General features: G+C 56.8%; 1 protein-coding gene across 4 annotated transcripts in view; it reads left to right on the forward strand.

The window, feature by feature from the left end:
* Positions 1 to 4,093: 4,093 nt before the first annotated feature.
* The window catches only part of CACNA2D2 (calcium voltage-gated channel auxiliary subunit alpha2delta 2), a 141,411-nt gene continuing 127,599 nt past the window's right edge, over positions 4,094 to 17,905 (forward strand). For 3 of the 4 annotated variants that reach the window (XM_044755039.2, XM_044755040.2, XM_070492268.1), the window contains exon 1: positions 4,107 to 4,372. In XM_044755039.2, coding sequence (XP_044610974.1) covers positions 4,158 to 4,372 — 215 coding nt within the window. In that variant the 5' untranslated portion in view covers positions 4,107 to 4,157. Of the gene's footprint in view, positions 4,373 to 17,905 lie in introns of all 4 variants that reach the window. The other variant, XM_070492270.1, reaches the window with a different exon arrangement.

Here is a 17,905-nt window from a genome sequence, read left to right on the forward strand (position 1 = left end):
GTCATATTCCCCCACTAAGTGGAGAGTTCCCAGGAGCCAAGTATTGAGTCTCTTACACCTGCCAGAACCTACCAGATTAAACCAATGTCCTCACTCAGTCAAATAATCTGAGTTCACTGACCCTCATGGTGATGGAGGTCTAACCAGGAAGTTGCCACTGCAGTACAAGGAGGCCTGGTTTCCCCCAGAAGCCCCATGCTGAATTTTCGGCTTCTCTGATGTTGGAGGCCAGGATGGGGACACCAAGGCCCAAGGTCTGGGGGCTCTGACTAGCCTCAGTCTTGGTCATGGAGAGGCAGATCTGGGATAACAACCCAGGTCTCCAGACTCAAAGCTTCATGTCCTGCTCTGCACTGACCACTGGATGGCCTCGGGAAAGTCTCCTCCCCTCCCTGGGCCTCAGTTTCCCCTTCTAACTAACAAGGGGGTTCAACAGACCCCAACAGTCTATAGCCTAGGACTTGGCCTTAACTTTGGTGTGCCGGCAGTGACGACTTACCACCTGCCTGAAAGGGTTAAACTCCAGCTCCTCCAGTTTTTACAATAAATGGCACTAAACTGACTGTGGGTCAATTATTATGTGGAGGATCCTTGAAGGGTTCTTGATGCATTTGGAGGTGGGTTTCCTATCTGACTGTACCTGGACCCCATGCCTGGATCTGTGCCATTCTCAGACAGAGGCATTTGTAGGACTATCAGATCCCTGGATGTCCCCAAGAAACTAGTGGGTGAGCTGCAGGAGCCACTGACAGGTGCAAGCACTGGCAGTCAGCCCATACCAGAGTGTGTCCTGGCTGGGGACCCTGGGGGACCACTGAGTCCAGCCTGAAAGGGGGAGAGAATAGGTACATCAGAGGGGGCTGGATGAGGCAGGGACGGCCCCCTGTTATAGAAGGACACTAGCCAAGGCTAGGGCCAGCTCGACTGACCCAAGTGGAGGCAGAGCTGGGTCAATGGGGCTTGGAAGGGCAGGTCCTAGCTCAGCTCGACACTTCCTGTGCCCTCCCAATGGCCAGGCTCTGTGTGGGGCCCTGAGGGGGTGACAGGGACAAGAAAGACTTGGGTTCCAGCTTGACAAGAGTCCAGGGTGCAGGCATTTTCCTGAACCAAAGGTAGAGTCTTGTGTGCATGGCAGGGGAGAGGGGGCAGGAGAGTGGGGACTGGGATGGGGACCTGTATAGTTGAGGGGGGACCCAAGAAGGCTTCCTGGCATAAGTGATATTTATGGATCCATAAATATCCTGGGTTCAAGTGGTTGAGATGAGAGAGGGTGATCCAGGCGGAAGGAACTACATGGGTAAAGCCCCAAGTAGACAGGGGACTGTCCAGCCCACTGAGCAGGCTGGAGTGAGGATCTTGCTTCCCAAGGTGTCCCAGATGTTCTTGATGTACTTCCTCTCTCGAGTGGCATAACTGAACTCAGGACTTGCTTGGCACATAATAGGTTTTCCATAAAGACCTCTCAGTCTTGTCTGATCTGCTCAGCTGACCTCCCCTTGGGTGACATGCAGAACTGGCACCTGCCACGCCCCCTACTAAGACAGGCCCCTCTCTGTGGGCTGCAGCTTGACTTGCCCCTGCCCAACCCCCATGAAGTCCAGTACAGGCACCTCTGGCCAGGTGGGTAGCCAGAGGCCTTTGCTGTCAAACCTGTCAATGTGCCTGCTGTGGAAGGCCCCTGCTCCCTGGGAAGGCTTGATTTTTTTCTCCCATAATCTTAACCTGTGGCTGGAGCCAGCCGTCAGAGATGGAGGATGTCGTTAGCCTATGAAGTTGGAATGCGTAAACTCTTACTACCCGTTTACTCTTAATTACCTCCCCTCCTTATTTGTCTTTCTTTAACGGCCTGTCAACCAAAATCTCCAGCCTTTCCCTCGGCGCCAGCGGCCTCAGTTCGGTGCACATCTGTGAAAGAAGGCTGGAACTGAAATGCCCAACTACCAATGTCCAATCGCTGCAGCCAGCCTGGACACAGGGGCCTGATGGCCCAGGGATTCTTCTGGGACAGTACTGCCATCCTGGTGTCCAAGGGCACGGAGGATGCTCCTGACATTTCTCACTCTGCCACTGTAGAGTCTGCCTTGGGAAGGTGCCCACCTAACCCCAGAGGGAACCCAGGAGGCGACACCCTATGTGCTGGTTCCCTGGGGCCATGAGCACAGACATTTGTTCAGCAAACAGATGGGAGAGAATACTGCCTGCCAGCCCTGCCCTGGGCATAGGGGAGACAAAGACGCTAGAGACAGGTGTCAGCAGGAGGGGCTGGGAGGCAACTGGTTAGCTCAGGCTTATTGACTCTTCTGTGCAGCAGCCCCCTCCATTCTGTCCTGCCTGGAGGGACTGCCCTGCTCAGGGGTGGGGGTGGGGACATCTGGTACAATCAGGTATCTGGCCCTGCTTGCCCCCCTAGAGCTGGCCTGGCTTGGCCTCCCAGAGTTCACCAGATTCCTTCTGGTTACCAGGCTCCAAGCCTGTCAGGTATTTGGGGCCCAGGGCACTGCCTTCCTCTGATAATGTTTTTGGGGTCTTATAGTTTGGGCCTATTGGCAAACCTCAGTCTGGCCCCTGAAGACTCGCTCAGGTCAGGGGAGGAGGAAGCTCGAGAGCTGTCCCCTTGTCAAGCCTTGGCTTATGAGGGTGGGGCAGGGGTGAGGACAGCCCAGGCAGGACTAAAGAGCAAGTGAAGGTTGTTCTGAGTCCTACTTCCAGCCCGTGACCTCTGCCCTTCTCACTCCAGGGGCCCCCACTCTTCCCTCCTCGACTGTAAATCCTCCTCCGGCTGACTTGTGAGTAGGTGATGGAAGATTCACTCAGACGTCATAAGGTGAGGGCTCTTGCCCAGGTGGTAACTGTCTCTTACTCCTCACATTAAGCACAGAGTCTGTGGGCAGTTACTGCTAAGGGAGGCCTGCATTCTTCCATCCTATCTGCACCAGGGGAAGAGCAGGGTTCCAGGGCAACTTCAGGAGAATCTCAGGGATGCTCTCCCCCAACCATGAATGTTTTGGTTTACCAAGCAATTCACTGCCCTTCTCACCTCAACCTGGAAATGGCAGTGGACATCCATATAAGTATCCACACAGGAGGAAACTGAGGCTCTGAGAGGCCCACAAGCTACAGAGTCAGAGTTGACATCAGCCCAGCCTTCTCCTGGCAGCAGAGGAGACTCAGGGGCCTCCAAGACAGAAAAGATTGGATTGTGCAGGAGTGAGTTTCCTGGCACTGGAGGAGTCTAAATAGATGCTGTGCAAGCCTTGGGAGCTGGGGCTTGGGGCTGGTCTGCACACAGTGCCTGCTTAGCCTAGGGAAGCGAAATGAATGGTTGCAGAGGGCTGCATCCTGCCCTTCTCGGCCCCTCATAACTGTACAACTGGATCCAGGTTCCTGCTCAGGGAGCTGGGAGACCCAAGCCCTTTCTTTCTGTCAGGGGCTGGGAATCCAAGTCCCCCCAGAGATAACTCTTGAAGGTAGCTGGAGCCACTGGAGATGTGAGTTCAGCACCGTTGCCCTCTACTGCGGTCTTGGCTGAAGCCTGCCATTCCACCATTAAACCTGTGACTCCAGTCTTAAGCCTGTTGAAGGTCGAGCCCCCAGAAGGGTCACATATGTGCCTGCCCTGGGCCTCGGGGCGGGACACTCTTCCCGCGCGCGCTGCAGAGAGGAGCATCGGGGTCTCAGGGTATGGGCAAGGGCGCACATTGGCAGCTCGGACCGCGACTGGGGCGCAGGACGAGCGCGCCCGGGCAGGCTCCGGGCTGCGCGGGGAGCTGGGGCGCGCAGGCACGAGCGGGCGCGTGGCCGTGGCGGGGGCGCGCGGGGGCGGGCCGGACAAGGAGGGAGGGAGGAGGGAGGAGGGAGGAGGGAGGAGGGAGGAGGGCGGCGCCGGCAGGTTAGCGGCGGCCGCTATTTGAGCGCCGGTCCCGGGCCAGGCGCTCAGAGCGCTTCGAGCCAGCGCGGCGGAGAGATCGTAACGCGCAACCCGCAGAGGCGCTGCGGTCGGTGCAGCCCCGGAGGCCCCGTGCGAAAAAGGCGGCGGCGGAAGAGAGGCCGGATTGCCGCCCGCCGCCCGCGCCCCCCCAACCCCGCCGCCGCCGCCGCCGCCGCCGCCGCCGCCGCCCCCCCCCCCCTCCCCGCGGCGCCGCATCTTGAATGGAAACATGGCGGTGCCGGCTCAGACCTGCGGCGCCTCTCGGCCCGGCCCGGCGCGGACCGCTCTCCCTTGGCCCGGCCGCAGCCCCCGGCCCGGCCCCGGCCCCCGGCGCCCGGCGGCCCGGCCCCCGCGCCCACTGTTGCTGCTATTGCCGCCGCTGCTGCTTCTACCGCTGCTCGCCGCCCCCGGCGCCTCTGCCTACAGCTTCCCCCAGCAGCACACGTAAGTGGCCTCTGCCGGCTGCGGGACCCCGGCGGAGCCCTGCGCCCCCTTTTCGCCCCCAGCCTGCGCCGGTCCCTTCCCGCGCCCCGCACCAGTGAGGGGGCGCTGGGTCCCTCTGGCCGCTGCTCCCGGGGGCGACGGCCCCAAGCCCAGAAGGCGAGCAGACGCGGTCCCGGCGCTTCTGGCTGCGTCGCGAAACTTCCCCGCGGTGCCCCTTCTCTCCCCAACCCCTCAAACAGGGCAGAGCAAGATCTTCAATCCTCTGGGTGGGATGGGGTGGGGTGGGGGGTCCAAGCTTGCCAGCTGATTCCCTTGCCGCTCTCCCGGTGAGAGAGGGACCTGGGGTTCGGTGAGGGGGGCGGCCAGCGACCCCTTCCCAACGGAGTTGGAGCCGCGCCTCTGCCCCACGTTTCCTCCCTGGTGGGAACCTGGCGCTTTCCAGCCAGAGGTGGGGGGCACCTCCAACCTGTCTTCATTGGCCTTTTCCTTTGAGGGGGAGTGCTGGATGCAGAGGATGCTAGCACCTTCTTGTTGTGGCCAGTGCCACAGAGGGGATCATTGTCCCCTGTTCTTGCCCGCCCCCTCCATCTGGGAGGAGTCTGAGCCTTCTCTCCCTCTCCAGGAGCCCACAGACTCGGGCATCCTCCTCAGGGTGAGCTCGGCCAGATGTGTCTTGGGCTGAAAGTGCATGTGGCCTTTAGGATAGCAGCTATTTCTCTGGGCACCATGCCCCAGCTTTATGTCAGTGCCCAGAAACCCCTCCCCACTGTGGCTTTGGGGCATGGGGACCACCTTGCTCTCTGTTACCTGTCTCTGGGTCTGAGGAACCACCTGTCCCTGGACTCCTTCATCAGTGACCAAGCCAGGGATCTGGGAAATGAGTAGCTGGGCTGCTAGTGGCCAAGGGGAAGGGTCTGGTCTCAGGGAATGGGAGGGGCTGGCTCTGCGTCCTTAGACCAGTCCTGCTCAAGGGTAGGAGCCCCTGGTTCTGCCTCAAAACCTGCCAGCTCCAGCTTGTAGGTTCTCCCCGATGAGGGAAAAACAAACTCTGAACGGCACTGCTCTGAGTCTCTCTCCGTCTCGTCATCTCTCTCCTCTCACAGCCTGGCTGTGCTCAGGCGGGTGATCAGTTGGCAAATTACAGGTGCCGCACGGACGTGTCCTCTGTCAGCCGTCTGGATTTTTCGTGTGTGTATGTGAGGGGTGCGCAGGGAGAAGAGAGTCATATGGAAGTTCAGGGCTTGTGGGTGTGTTTTTTTTTTTATTTGCTTTGGTGAAAATGGACTTAAGTCACAATGTTTAAAAAGAGCAAAAGCATTATTTTTTTGTTGTTCTTTTTTCCTCAAAGCCAAGCCACAGTTATTCTTGCCCTAGCCGTTTCATAGCTCCTTGAGTGCAGCTGTAAGGAACCGTTTCTTTTCACCACTTCCCACCGCACTACCTCTCCTTGCAGCCTGCAGGGGGTCAGATGGCTGTTGGGTCTACATGGGTCTCCTTTGAAAGGCCATTGTGAGACCCTGACCAGAGTGGACACCTGTCCCTCTGTCCCCAGCCAGAAGATAGTGAGGCGGGTGTGATGACAGCGGCACATTTCCAGCTGGACGCGCTTCTCTTGTCGATATAGTTGGAGCTAATTTGAGGGTTTGGGACATGTCTTGCAAACCGTAATTAGAGAATGAGAGTGGGGGCGGGGTGGGGGCTGCGCAGCTCTCAGGGTCTAGGGGGAGGTGACTAATGGTGCGACGACACGCAGGGTTTGCCATGACAGCCAGCGCCCTTCAGCTGCCCTGGTCCCGCAGATGCAGATGCCCGTTGATCCTTGGAGGGAGGAAGAGGAGGGAATCGACGGAGGGTCCCCTTGCAGGACCATGGCTAGTTGGAGTTTGGCTTTTGTTGAGCTGACATGAAAGGCTGAGGCTGCTGCCGCGGGGCTGCTCCGGGGCGAGCAGCCTCTCTGAACTCTCCTGGGTCAGCGTGGCCAGGCTAGCATGAGGCTTTGATACAGGTGGCTTTTTGAAGTGGGAAGTGGCACCCTCAGCCTCATGACACTGGCGTGACGACCCCTCGGTGGAGAGAGCCCTTGATGAGAAAGTCATTTCCTCGTTAGCGTCTAGCAGTGTGACAGGGCCCGGCTTTGCAAGCTGCTGGGTTTTAAGCAAGTGTGGGGTTGGGGTCCAGTGGCTGTTGTTTCTGTCATTGCTCTGGCAGCGTGGCTGTCTGTCCACCAGGTGAAGTGGACCAAGGCTGCCGCTGGATGGAGGAGGGCAGAGGAGTTACGGTTGGAGGGAGGACAGGGCTGTGGTTTGGGGGTGGGGGGCTCTCTCACCCCACCTGGACCTGGATCAGGGTTTCAAACAACGAGGAGGCCACGTGTGTGCAAACGCATGTCTGTGCATACGTGTACTCATGTGTCTGGGGGTGAGTGGGGGAGATGGAGTCAGAGCATACACACTCCCTTTCACCTGCTTCCTCCTGTTCCTATTTCTGCTCATCTCAGGTTCCTGCTGCTGCTGGCTGAGGGGCAGCCCTCACTGCTTTGCCTGCTTTGTGTCTTTTCCTCTCTCAATCCTGTCATCTCCTTCCTCTCCTGCCCCCTTTCTCGGGTCTCTCATCTGTTCTCCCCCCATCACCTCCCCCACGCTTCCTCGCCCATCCCTCTCATCTCTCTGTGCCTACCCTGCCTGCCTCTTTTGTCATCTCTTGGACCTCTGTCCCCTGTTCTCTGGCATCCCTGGGTTTCTCTGTCCTCTGCTCTGGGGGTTCCTGGCTGAGTGCTGGGGGAGTGCCTGGCTGGCTGGACCTTCTTAGCCCGACTCTGCCCCAGTGATGATGCTGGCCAGCACCTCCCTTCCTCTGGGGGTGGGTGGGTAGGTGGAAAGCAGAGAGGGGCCTGAGGGGTCTGGAACCCCCAGCAGATTAATGACAGCCAGAGTACGTGCTCCTTTTCCTGAGTGCCCATGACAGGGCATGCATCAGTCTAGCTACGGTTAATGGTGGGTGACGTGTGTCTGTCTGGGCCTCCGAGCCTGCGTCTTCTCCTCTCTGTGACTCTCTCTATTAGAGGGAGGCAACATCACACATCTGGGTCCCCCATCTCCCCAAGAACCTGCCGCAGCTTTTGCAGGAGGGAGGAGGGGGTGAGACTTCTCAGCCTGCTGCTGCTGCTGGTGGCATATAGAGCTGCCAGGTGCCCCCATCCCTCCTAATGTTGAGGATTCGGGAGTGCGACCCTTGGCTGCTCTCCCCCTCAGGATCCACCATTATTGGGCCAGCTCTGTCAGGCTAGCCCTTGAGAAGAGTGGGAGCCTGTTTTAAGATGAGTCCCCTCACAGTCTGCTGGTGGGTCTTACTCTGGATTCTCAGTCACACTTGTGTCCCCAAAGGAGAAACTGACTCATGAGTGGAGCACGCACTTCTGTACTCAGCGCCTCCTTCTCCCCTCTGCTGGTGTGCAGGTGGGCACAGCCAACTCTTGGCACCTCAGATGTGTATGGGTGGACCCTGCCATCTCCTGGGAGGAGGCAGTTTGGGGACATGCTGAGTGTCAGGTATAGGCCCTGCCAGCTCAAGCTTTGGTCTCCAGAGCTGATCCTCTCCATTGGGATGACCTTGCCTAAGTTTCCCTAACTAAGATAATAGAATCTGCTTAAGAGCCTGGTGGTGAAAATTAATGGGAGAGGGTGTACCTCTGGTGGGCAGGGAGGGTTCCATGGGTGGATGCCATGGCAGCTGTTATTAACATTAGCATCAGACCCTGATGGTGCAGCCTGATGGGCCCCCACTCCCATGGGCTGAGCACCTCCCTATCTCTCTGCTTTGTTTATGCTGTCCCCTCATCAATGCATACATTTCTCCGGGGTTTAGATCCTCTGTAAAGGTCTCATACCCTCACCGCCTGGAGGCCTCTGGGTTGTGCTGCTGGTTTAGGATGTACTCAACCGCGTGGGATATCAGCTTCTTAAGGACAGACACTGGGCCACCTCCCTCCCTCACTTCCCGAGGCCCCACTTGACCATGGAGGGGAACATCACGAGGCTAATGATGGCCTCCCCTCACAGAGCTCAGGCCAGGCCTCTTACCCACATTACCGCCTTGACCTCAGAACCCATGGCCATGCCCATACCACAGATGGGGACACTGAGACTCAGAAAGATGAAGGGACCTGCCCAAAGCCCCACAACTACTGGAGGCAGGGCTGGGAGAGGACTGATCTGTCAGGTACTTAGCTGCCCTGCCAGGGGGCTGGCACATCTGGGCAGTGGGCCCAGGAAGTTGGGGGTGGGAACTCAAAACCTGGGTCTTTGGAAGAAAATGAAGAGGCCTAAGACATGTGAGGCACACCTGGGCCTCCTGGCTGTCACCTTTCCTGCTCTGTCCCTCTGTTTTCTTCTGGGTCTCAGGTAACCCTGAGAGGGCCTTTGTTGGCCCAAGGCTGTCCTGCCAGCCTCACTGCTCATGGCCCCCATGCCCACCTCCACCCCCTCCCACATGTACACAGGCCATCACAGAGCTCCTCTGCCCCCAGCCCCTGTTTTTCCTTTCTCTGAGGCTTTGAATCTTGGGTCAGGCCTGCCTGGAATGGAGGAATGGGTGGGAGGGACTGCATCTTGAGATGCCGAGATGCCGTCTCCCCCTCCAGATTCCAGTATGATTCCGGAGAGAAAGGTCATGGAGGTGGGGGTGAGTGTTGTTAATGGAAACCTGAGGCTGGATCCTATAGTCCCTCGGCAGCTGTGTCAGGCCAGAGAGGACTTCAGAGAACTCGGACCTTATGGATGCTTGGGTTTTCATGCTGTCTGGACAGGTGGGGCCTGGGGTGGGGGGTGGCAAATCAGGGCTCACATTCCTAGGGAGCTATTCAGGGAACAGCTAGAGGTTTGGAAGTCAACGCAGGTAGGAATGTGGCATGGGCCTATCTGGCAGTGTGGTGTTGTCTGTGGGTGGTGGATGGTCTCTTTCTTTCTCCTCCCCCTTCTTGTACCCCACCCCCTGCTGCTGTCCTCACAGGCTTCCAGATTTGAGATCTGCCTAGGGCACTGGGGACCCGTGTCTTTGAGTGAGTGGGCTCAGGGCCTCAGGCCTGGGGAGGGAGCCCCAGACCTAGGGTACTCTAAAGGCAAGGGTGGGGGGCTTCCCCATGCTGGCTGCATCCCTCCAGCCAACTGGGGAGCTTCTCTTCGTGTCAGGTTGGTTTTTTCCCCTTTCTTCTGGTGCTTACTGTCTAAACAAGAAGCTACAGAATCAATATTCGTATTCCCAGAGGAGGTGTATGTGTGGTTTTTGCTTTTTTTCCTTTCCCTTCCTCTCTTGTCCTGCGTAACCTGAAGAGCCTCCTGAGCTGCCTGTGGCTGAGGGCGGGGGGAGTTGGCAGTACAGGTGACCACACAAATTGAGATGCCCCTGGGGGGCTTGCAAGGTCCCCACAGGGATCTCTTGGAGCCACCCTAAAGGAGTCAAGATGCTGTCATTCAGGCCTGCAGAGTCTGACACTGACTTTATGTGGGCAGGTCCCGGGGGCAACACTCAGCCAGGCCCTGCCCTGCCACCATGGGGCTTAGGCTATTGGTTTGGTGTCCCTGGACCTGGTCCTGTTCATGGACCACCTAGTGCCCCTCCCACCTTACCTGGGCCCCATCCCTCTGGGGCTGGTCTGGGCGGCTGGGCCCCTGGCCGCTGGGCTCCTGTCTAGCTGGGATTAAGTGGGGGAGAATCTTCATCATGCCTCTGTCAAAGGCAGTCCCAGCCCAATTCTCTTAGCTGGGTAGCTTGCATGGTTGTGACCTTGGACAAGGCCCCTCTTCCCCCTGGGCCTCAGTTTCCTCTCTTCCAGGGCCCTTCTGACTCTGACATTGTGGTGTCCTAAGAAGACAGGTCCTGGGTCTTCCTGCTCCTCTCCACACTCTGCTCTAGCCGTAGGGTGACTCCTGACCCCCAGCCCAGCTGGGCCTCATCCCCTACAGTGTGCAGAGTCTGCAGCCCCTGCTCTGGCCTCTGGCCTCTGGCCACACCTTGGGCTTCCCAAAGCTGCTTCTCAGACTGACCCACTTTGAGCTCTGATCAACCTAATTGTTTAGCAGACAGGGAGGGGCGTAGGAAGTCTTTCCTGCTGATCCTTAACCATCTCTCCCCACTCTGGACACAATTCTCGTTAAATGAAGGAGAAAGGATTGGGTGAGAAGGTGAAGTGGCCCTCTCTACCCCTCTTCCCTGCCCCTCTTAGACCCTGGGCCCCTTGCTCCCACCTTGATGTCTTCCTTCCTGCTCGCCAGTCTTTCTGAATGAGTCCCCCGTCTTGATGCACACTGAGGCTCTGCTACACCTCTCACCAGCTGTGTGACCTTGGGAACTTCCTCAGCCTCTCTGGGTCTTGAGGCCTCATCTGTAAAACAGGGTTCCCTTGATTGTACTACCTCATAGGGTTGGGGTGTAAAAGATCAGGAGGGATGGGCCTGGCCCACAGGAATGCATGATAAGGGTCTGTGGATCGTAACTGGACCCATGATGGTTCTCAGCCCAGTGGGACCTGCACTCCAAGTGCCAAGCACCTGTCCCGTCATACATAGCACCCACTGCCCAGCCAGGCTGTACAAGCACCTGTGACTCAATGGTGGTTTCTGGGTCTTTCCTCTTATGCTTGGCCTTTGCCTTGGCCTGTGTGCACATGTAAGCTTGTGTGTGGAAGTGTCTACATGTGTGCTCTTATGTGTGTTTGTGCACATGTGTTGGGTATGTTCATGTGAGTGCACTATCGTATGAATGTCCATCTGTATATGAAGACACTTGCTTGTGTGGGTGTGTATGAATCTGTGTTCCCGTGTGTGTGCGTGCTTGCATGTTGCTTGCATTCGCATGTGTGTACGTGTATGCTCATATGTATACATGAGTGTAGGTTGTGCAAGTGTGTACATATGAATGTGAATGTAGGTGTGTGTGCTTGTGCGTGTGTGCGCATATGTATGTGCAGACACGTCTATGGTTTATCTCTCTGCGCCCAGAATGCACTCCGGGTGCCCGCCTTCTGCACCCGCCTTTGAGGTTAATGCCAGGGCTCCACTGGGAAAATGCTGGCAGTGGGAAATAAAGCCGCCTGGTTGTTAGGACCCGTGTTTTGCAAACTTTTATGTCGGCAGCAGCCTGAGTTAAGGCTGAGCTGGAAAGTTTGATCATCTACCAATTGGCTCGATGACAGCCTGCAAAGGAAACACACAGAGGCTGCGTCCTTGTAATTCAAATTTTTGCAAATTGGATGGTATGTAGATGCACTGGAGGACTTGCGACTCAGAGAAGCTTGGTAAGTCCTTTGTAAAGCGAAGCATCTTCGCAAACAGCCCTTCCTGTGTGGAGAGTCCTAGGGTAGGTGTGGGGGTTGAGGCTCAGGCAAAGTGGAAACTCTTGCTGTGTGACCTTGGGCTGGCGTTTTCCCTTCTTGGAGTGAGTGCTTTTCATTTGCACACTGCAGGGAGGGAGACTGGCATCCCCTGAAGTGTCTGCTGTAGGTTTGGGGTTCTCGCTCCCAGCAAGACATTCATGCAGTCAGCTGTAGGCACGATTTGGGGTAAAAAAATCTTGGGTCGATGGTCCCCACAGGTTCCTCTGTTTGCAGCACCTCCAGCAAAGCCTTTTCTTTTCAAGGATGAATTTTTGTTTCCTGGGTCTTTATAAACAAAGCTATCTAGGTGCACAGTGCTGGCTGCCGGCCCCTTGGGGCTGTGTGGGCCCTGATCTGGTGGGTTCTGATGTCTGAGAGAACTGTAAATTTTGCTTTCCTGGCATTCTCTGGGCCTATGTGTTGTCAGTGCTGGGATGGCCCACATCCTCGGCGTTTCAGGAGGGGGCTTCTGCAAAGGGCAGAAATGTCTTCCTGTTGGGAACCTATAAGGCCGGTGAGGGTTCCTTTGGGGCAGAAAACCTGGGCAAGACCATCTCCTTGGGCAGTGTGGGCTTTGCATGGTTCCCAGACTTGCGAAGGACGCATCCTAGCCACAGAAGCCCCTGCGGACCCAGATACCTCCATTGTACAGACAGGGAAACTGATGCCTGAGGTGACGGAAAGGAGCCTCGGGCCCCACATTTCTACTGGCCGCAGGCACTCTGTGGGCAAGGCCCAGTCCCCAGGGCTCAGTGCAGGCTGCTTGAAGAGTGCTCCCTGTTCGGCCATCCTTGCACTAGGACTTACAACAGGTTCTCATAAATAAACACATTCCTGACACGGGAAGCAAGAATGGTTTGAGGCCTCCTGTGGCAAACCCCGCAGAGCAAGATGCCTGTGAGGTGTGAGGCCAGCTCCTGGTGTTTCTCTGGGGCAGACGTCGATGCCCTGTGCCATTTTGGAGTCAGCGAGGCTTTCAGGGTGCCCTGAGAAAGGACAGCTCTGTCACCAGGTGGGCATGAAAGTGAATGGGCTGGCGTGTTCCTGAGATGGGTAGAATTTCCAGGCTGACGTGGCATTTTAGCCTTGATCACTTCCCTCGGCAGCCCGTGCTCTCCTCCTGCCGGTGCTGCCTGAAATGCTGCGTTTGAAGCCTTAAAGGTCAGGCCTGGTGCTGCCACCAGTTCCAACAAACAAACAGCAAAACAACCCACCTCAGCCCTGCCCCCCACTTCATTTCTTAGAAAAGAGAGATGAGTTGGTGCAACAGGCCTCTGCACTGAGGGCTCTCACAGACGGATGTTTCTCCTTTCTCCCTGTGAGCTGAGGCTGGGGTGGGTGTGGTGAGAAGGTGGGAGTCTTCCTTTCCTTTCCTGGACCCCCAGGCGTGCTACACTGTCTCCCATTGAGGGTTAGCTATGACCTTGCACCCCAGAAGCCTGTTGTGAGCAGAGCCCCACTTCTCAGCCTAGCATTCAAGGCCCTGTCTGGGCTGGCTTTGGTCTCTGGCCACTAGCTCTGTGAGTATCCAGGCTCCATCCAGCCAGGGCAAGCCACTTGCAGGTCCCAGTAGGAGCTCTGGCCTCCCCACCTTCTGGCGTTTGCTCACTGTGTCTCTCTACCAGGCTGCCCTGCTGGGCCTGAGTACTGGGACAAAGAGCCTTCCCAACAGATGCCCTCCTCTGACTCCCTACCCCCTTTGGGCCTCTCCTTCAACCCTGTGTCCCCTCCCCCAGCTCTGTGCCCAGTTTGCAGGAGCCTTCTAGGAGTGGGCATTGACCTGACTACTGCCCCCTCCAAAGCTGAGTCCAAGGAGTATACTTGGCTACGAGGAAAAGACGTTGCTTCTGGTACATCTTGGCAACCCTGACATCATGATTTTTTTCTTCACGGTTAGGCCCTTTATTCTCTGACAGGGAGCCTAGAGGTGAGTGAGTGTAGGCTGTCATCGAGGACCAAGTCCTCACCTGCACTCTGCCTGGCTGGCCTCACTTTTGGTGTGGCTAAATGTCCTTGGCTGACTTCCCTCATTGCAACAAGATGGCTGCCACAGCTCCAGGCATCACATGTACCAGACATTAGGAGTAAAAGAGATGTTTCCTCTGGGTTCCTCTTAAGAGGCTAGGAAACCTCTCCGAGAAGCCCCTAGCCAACTTCCCCTCATACCTCATTGGCTAGCACTGGGTCACATGGCCACTCTAAACCAATCACTGGTAATTGGAAAGGTGCATTGTGATTGGCTCAGGCTAATCAGTATTTACCCTTGAGCTGAGGATAGGGTCACCTTGAGGCTAGAGGTGGAAGAGATTCTTGCAGACTTGGGTTTTGTTAGCAAGGAGGCAGGGAGTGATGGAGAATGGAGAGGCAGTATCTGCTGCAGGCTCAAACAAGAGGCTTGAACGTAGTGGGGGGGGCTGAGGAAGAAAGTGGGAGGGAAGGCATGGGAGGGTGTCCATACTGGAGGAAACATTTGTAAAGGAAGTGTAGTTATTTTAACCACATCATCAGTCACTATGAGCTGGGCCCTGGGTTGCATATTTCACATATGCTGTCCGATGAGATCAGTCCATTTTCATTCCCGTTTCACAGACAAGAAAAATTGAGGCTCAGCACAGCTTAGTGATGCTGAAATCACAGAGATGGTGAGTGTTTGAGGCAGAATTCCCACCCTGGTGCTTGGGTCAGAGCACTCAGCTGTTGCCTCACACAGCCCTTCTGCAGCTCCCCTCCTCCAACCAGCTCCCTGACCACAGGACCCTTGGGGTGCCCCCATACTCCCACACTCTTGCATCATACCTGTCCCTCTGCAAGGGCTGCCTCTCTCATCAGGCTGAGGTCCTTGGAGCATGATTTCATGGGGGCCACTGGCTTTGTCACTGGGCCTGTCCACCGCCCCCTCCCCCCCAGGGTTCCTTGGAGGGCATGGGTGGATTAAGAGGATGCTGGCAGAGAGGCATGTCCTGCTGCTGCAGAGCAGTGCAGCTGACTTGGCCTTCATGACCCACAGCTGGGGAAGTGACCCATGGACATGGCCAAGGGGAGGGCCTGAACTTGGCTGGGTGCTGCCTGTGAGGCTTCACTCTCATCTTGGGCAAGGGTGGCTGTAGAGTGGGTGTACTTGCGTCCACTCACTACAGAGAGGACTGGGGTGTCATTGGTTGGCTCCCCTGTAAGCTGGTACTATAGAGACCACAGCCAAGGGGGCTGCTTCTGGTGGGCACAGGGGTAGGCACAGGAAGGGATCTCTGCCATTAGGACTGAGGACCCACTGGGGCAGCACCCATCTCCTTCCAAGGGGGTATAACAAGCACATACTCTGCACTGACCATAGAGTAAGCAGGGGAGGCATTGGGCGGGTTGCAAAGGCCCTGCCAACCCCGAGCAGGACCTGCCTGTGGTCCAGCTGACCTCTGCCTGTCCCTTAGTTCTTGGCTGGGAGTCACTGTTCCCTGAAGCCTCCCCTCACTTCCCCATGTGGGTCAGGGCCTTCCTAGGCTCCCTGAAGTCTCCCCTATTCTTTTTTTTTCTTTTTCTTCTTCTCCCCAAAGCCTCCCAGTACATTGTTGTAGATACTAGTTGTAGGTCCTTCTAGTTCTGCTAAGTGGGATGCCACCTCAGCATGGCCTGATGAGCAGTGCTAGGTCCGCATCCAGAATCCGAACCTGTGAAACCCTGGGCCACCCAAGCAGAGCATGCGAGCTTAACCACTCGGCCACGGGGCCGGCCCCAGCTCCCCGTTCTTGTCCTGCAATAAACCTTGCTGCCTCCCCTTCAGGGGTGTGTGCCTGGAAGGGTCAGGGGCAGTGGCCACTTGTCCTTGGCTGGAGCTCCAGGCTAGTGCACACCAAGTGCTCAAAAAAGTGTTTGCTGAGCAGAGAGTCTGCGCAGGTGTCTGCAGGCCAAGCTGGTTGCGCCTGTGGAAGCTAGAGCAGCTTTTCCATGGTCTTGTACAGGGCCCCATAGGGGCCTGGCTTCGCTGGTGCTGCAGGGCAAAGGCCCCCCACGTACCCTCCTGTAGCTCTCTTTTAAGGAGTGTAGCTCTCTGCCTTAAAGGCTGCCCCGGGGAGAGAGGTGAAGGTGGGGTCTAGGGCCCCTTAGGCTGTGTTATTTAATTGGGTGGGGGCAGGCCTGGGCATCAGCATTTTTCCAGAGCCACCCAGGTGAACTAAGGTAGAGAACCATGGCTGTTGGGAATAGGAAGTTAAACACAGGACTGTCCCCTCCCCTCGCTCTGCCAGCAAGAAGGACTGAGGCTCCTAGGGAAAGGGGGTGGGGGCCAGAGTACTGGTTCTGGGGAGTCTCCTGGCTGTGGTCCCTGTGGGAGCCAGCTGTTCCCAGATGCCTGTGCATGTGGCCAGTGGCCAGAGTCTACAGCCTGTCCCAAGGAGATCACCAGGCCTCCTTAGCTGCTTACCTGACCCCTTCCTGACTGCCCCTCCTCTTTGACATTTGCTCATGCCCTGTCCACCCTGCTGACTGCTCCGCAGCCTGCGCATGTTTCAGGACCAGCCTCCTGACTACCCCTTCCCTGACCGGGTCCACCCCACACCTTAGCTGTGTGCCAGGCCTGCTCTCAGGGAGCTCACGGTATGTGGAGGAGATGTCAGTGAAGAAGAAATGAAAGCAAGGCAGAAGAAATAATAACCATGCATGGTCAGTGCTCCAAGTGTCATCTGATGGGTGATAAGACGCTGCCCTGGTCAGGGTGGGGAAGATGGGGCAGGGTTCATACTCAGAGTTCTGACAGGCCCTCTCAGGGACCCGGCCATTCCCATGGCCCTGGGCCTGCCCCAGTTAGGGCTATGAAGGCCCTGGGGAGAGCACTGGACCCACCTTCCTCTGAGGGTAAGCCACTGATGGGGGGGGACAAGGACAAGGGGCGAGGGTGGGGTTGGGGAGAGGCTCACTGATATCAGTCCAGCCCTAGTTCCCAAAGCTCCAGGCAGGCCCTATCCGCTTCCTGCTGACATGCTCCCCGAGGCCACTGCTGCTCTGGGCAGTGCCTCTAGCAACTGGGTTGCCTTGGGCTGCCCACAGCTCATGACGCGCCCCGCCTGCCTGGTGCCCCACAGCCCCAAGTTCCCTGGCACTGAGCAGCTGGGGAGGGTGGCGGGGAACAACCCCAGAGGCCATTAAGCTGGGTGATTTACATGGCTCCTGAGCCAGCGCCGGGGGAAATATATTTCACAGGTGATTTCCAGACTGGTGGCGTATGGAGGAGGCCATTACTCTAAAAGGGAGAGAGGTGGGGACTTAACGGGGCCGTCTAGAGGGACCTGGAACTGTGGGCTTTGTTGGCCTTGCTGTGTCTGCCTGCTGTCTGCCAGAAACCCTGGTCCAGGGGACAGAGGTGGAGGAGGGAGGAGCTGGGCGTCATAAAGAGAGCCCCAGAGGTGACCTTGTTTGAGTCATTTTGTACCTGTTTCCTAATCTTTAAAATGGGATTATATTTCCTATATTTTGTGATTGTGAGGATGGAGCACCAATCATTTTTGAACCCCTGCTGTGTGCCGGGCCCTGTGCTCAGGAGATGATGTTTTAGTGACAATATCTGTGTCAAAAAATACCAGGAGGGGCCGGCCCGGTGGCCCAGCACTTAAGTTCGCATGTTTTGCTTCGGCAGCCTGGGGTTCGCCACTTTGGATCCCGGGTGCGGACATGGCACCGCTTGGCAAGCCGTGCTGTGGCAGGTGTCCTACATATAAAGTTGAGGAAGATGGGCACGGATGTTAGCTCAGGGCCAGTCTTCCTCAGCAAAAAAGAGGAGGATTGGCAGTAGATGTTAGCTCAGGGCTAATCTTCCTAATAAATAAATAAATAAATAACCAGGAAAATGGTGAGTGCTTTGCACTTGCAGGTACCTCTGGCTCAAGCAGCAGCAGGAGGGTCTTCCTGCTGAAACCTGCATCTAGCTGGGGGGAATAATAGTACTATCCTCAACCTCTGTTTTTGAGCTGAGGCTCAGTGTTCTCTGCTGCCGCCAGCCTTGGGGGTCAAGATCACAAGTTACAAACCACAGGGCAATGTCAGGATGCCCAGGCCAGGAGGCTCTGCACCAGGGCTCGGTTGGAATGGGCACCAATTAATGACTGTGGAGTGAATGAATGAGTGAATGAATGGAATCAGTTCCCAAGAGACTGAGCACCTCCCTGCCTGTCTGATTC

The sequence above is a fragment of the Equus asinus genome, chromosome 21 (assembly GCF_041296235.1).
Source record: "Equus asinus isolate D_3611 breed Donkey chromosome 21, EquAss-T2T_v2, whole genome shotgun sequence".
NCBI classification, from domain to species: Eukaryota; Metazoa; Chordata; class Mammalia; order Perissodactyla; family Equidae; genus Equus; species Equus asinus.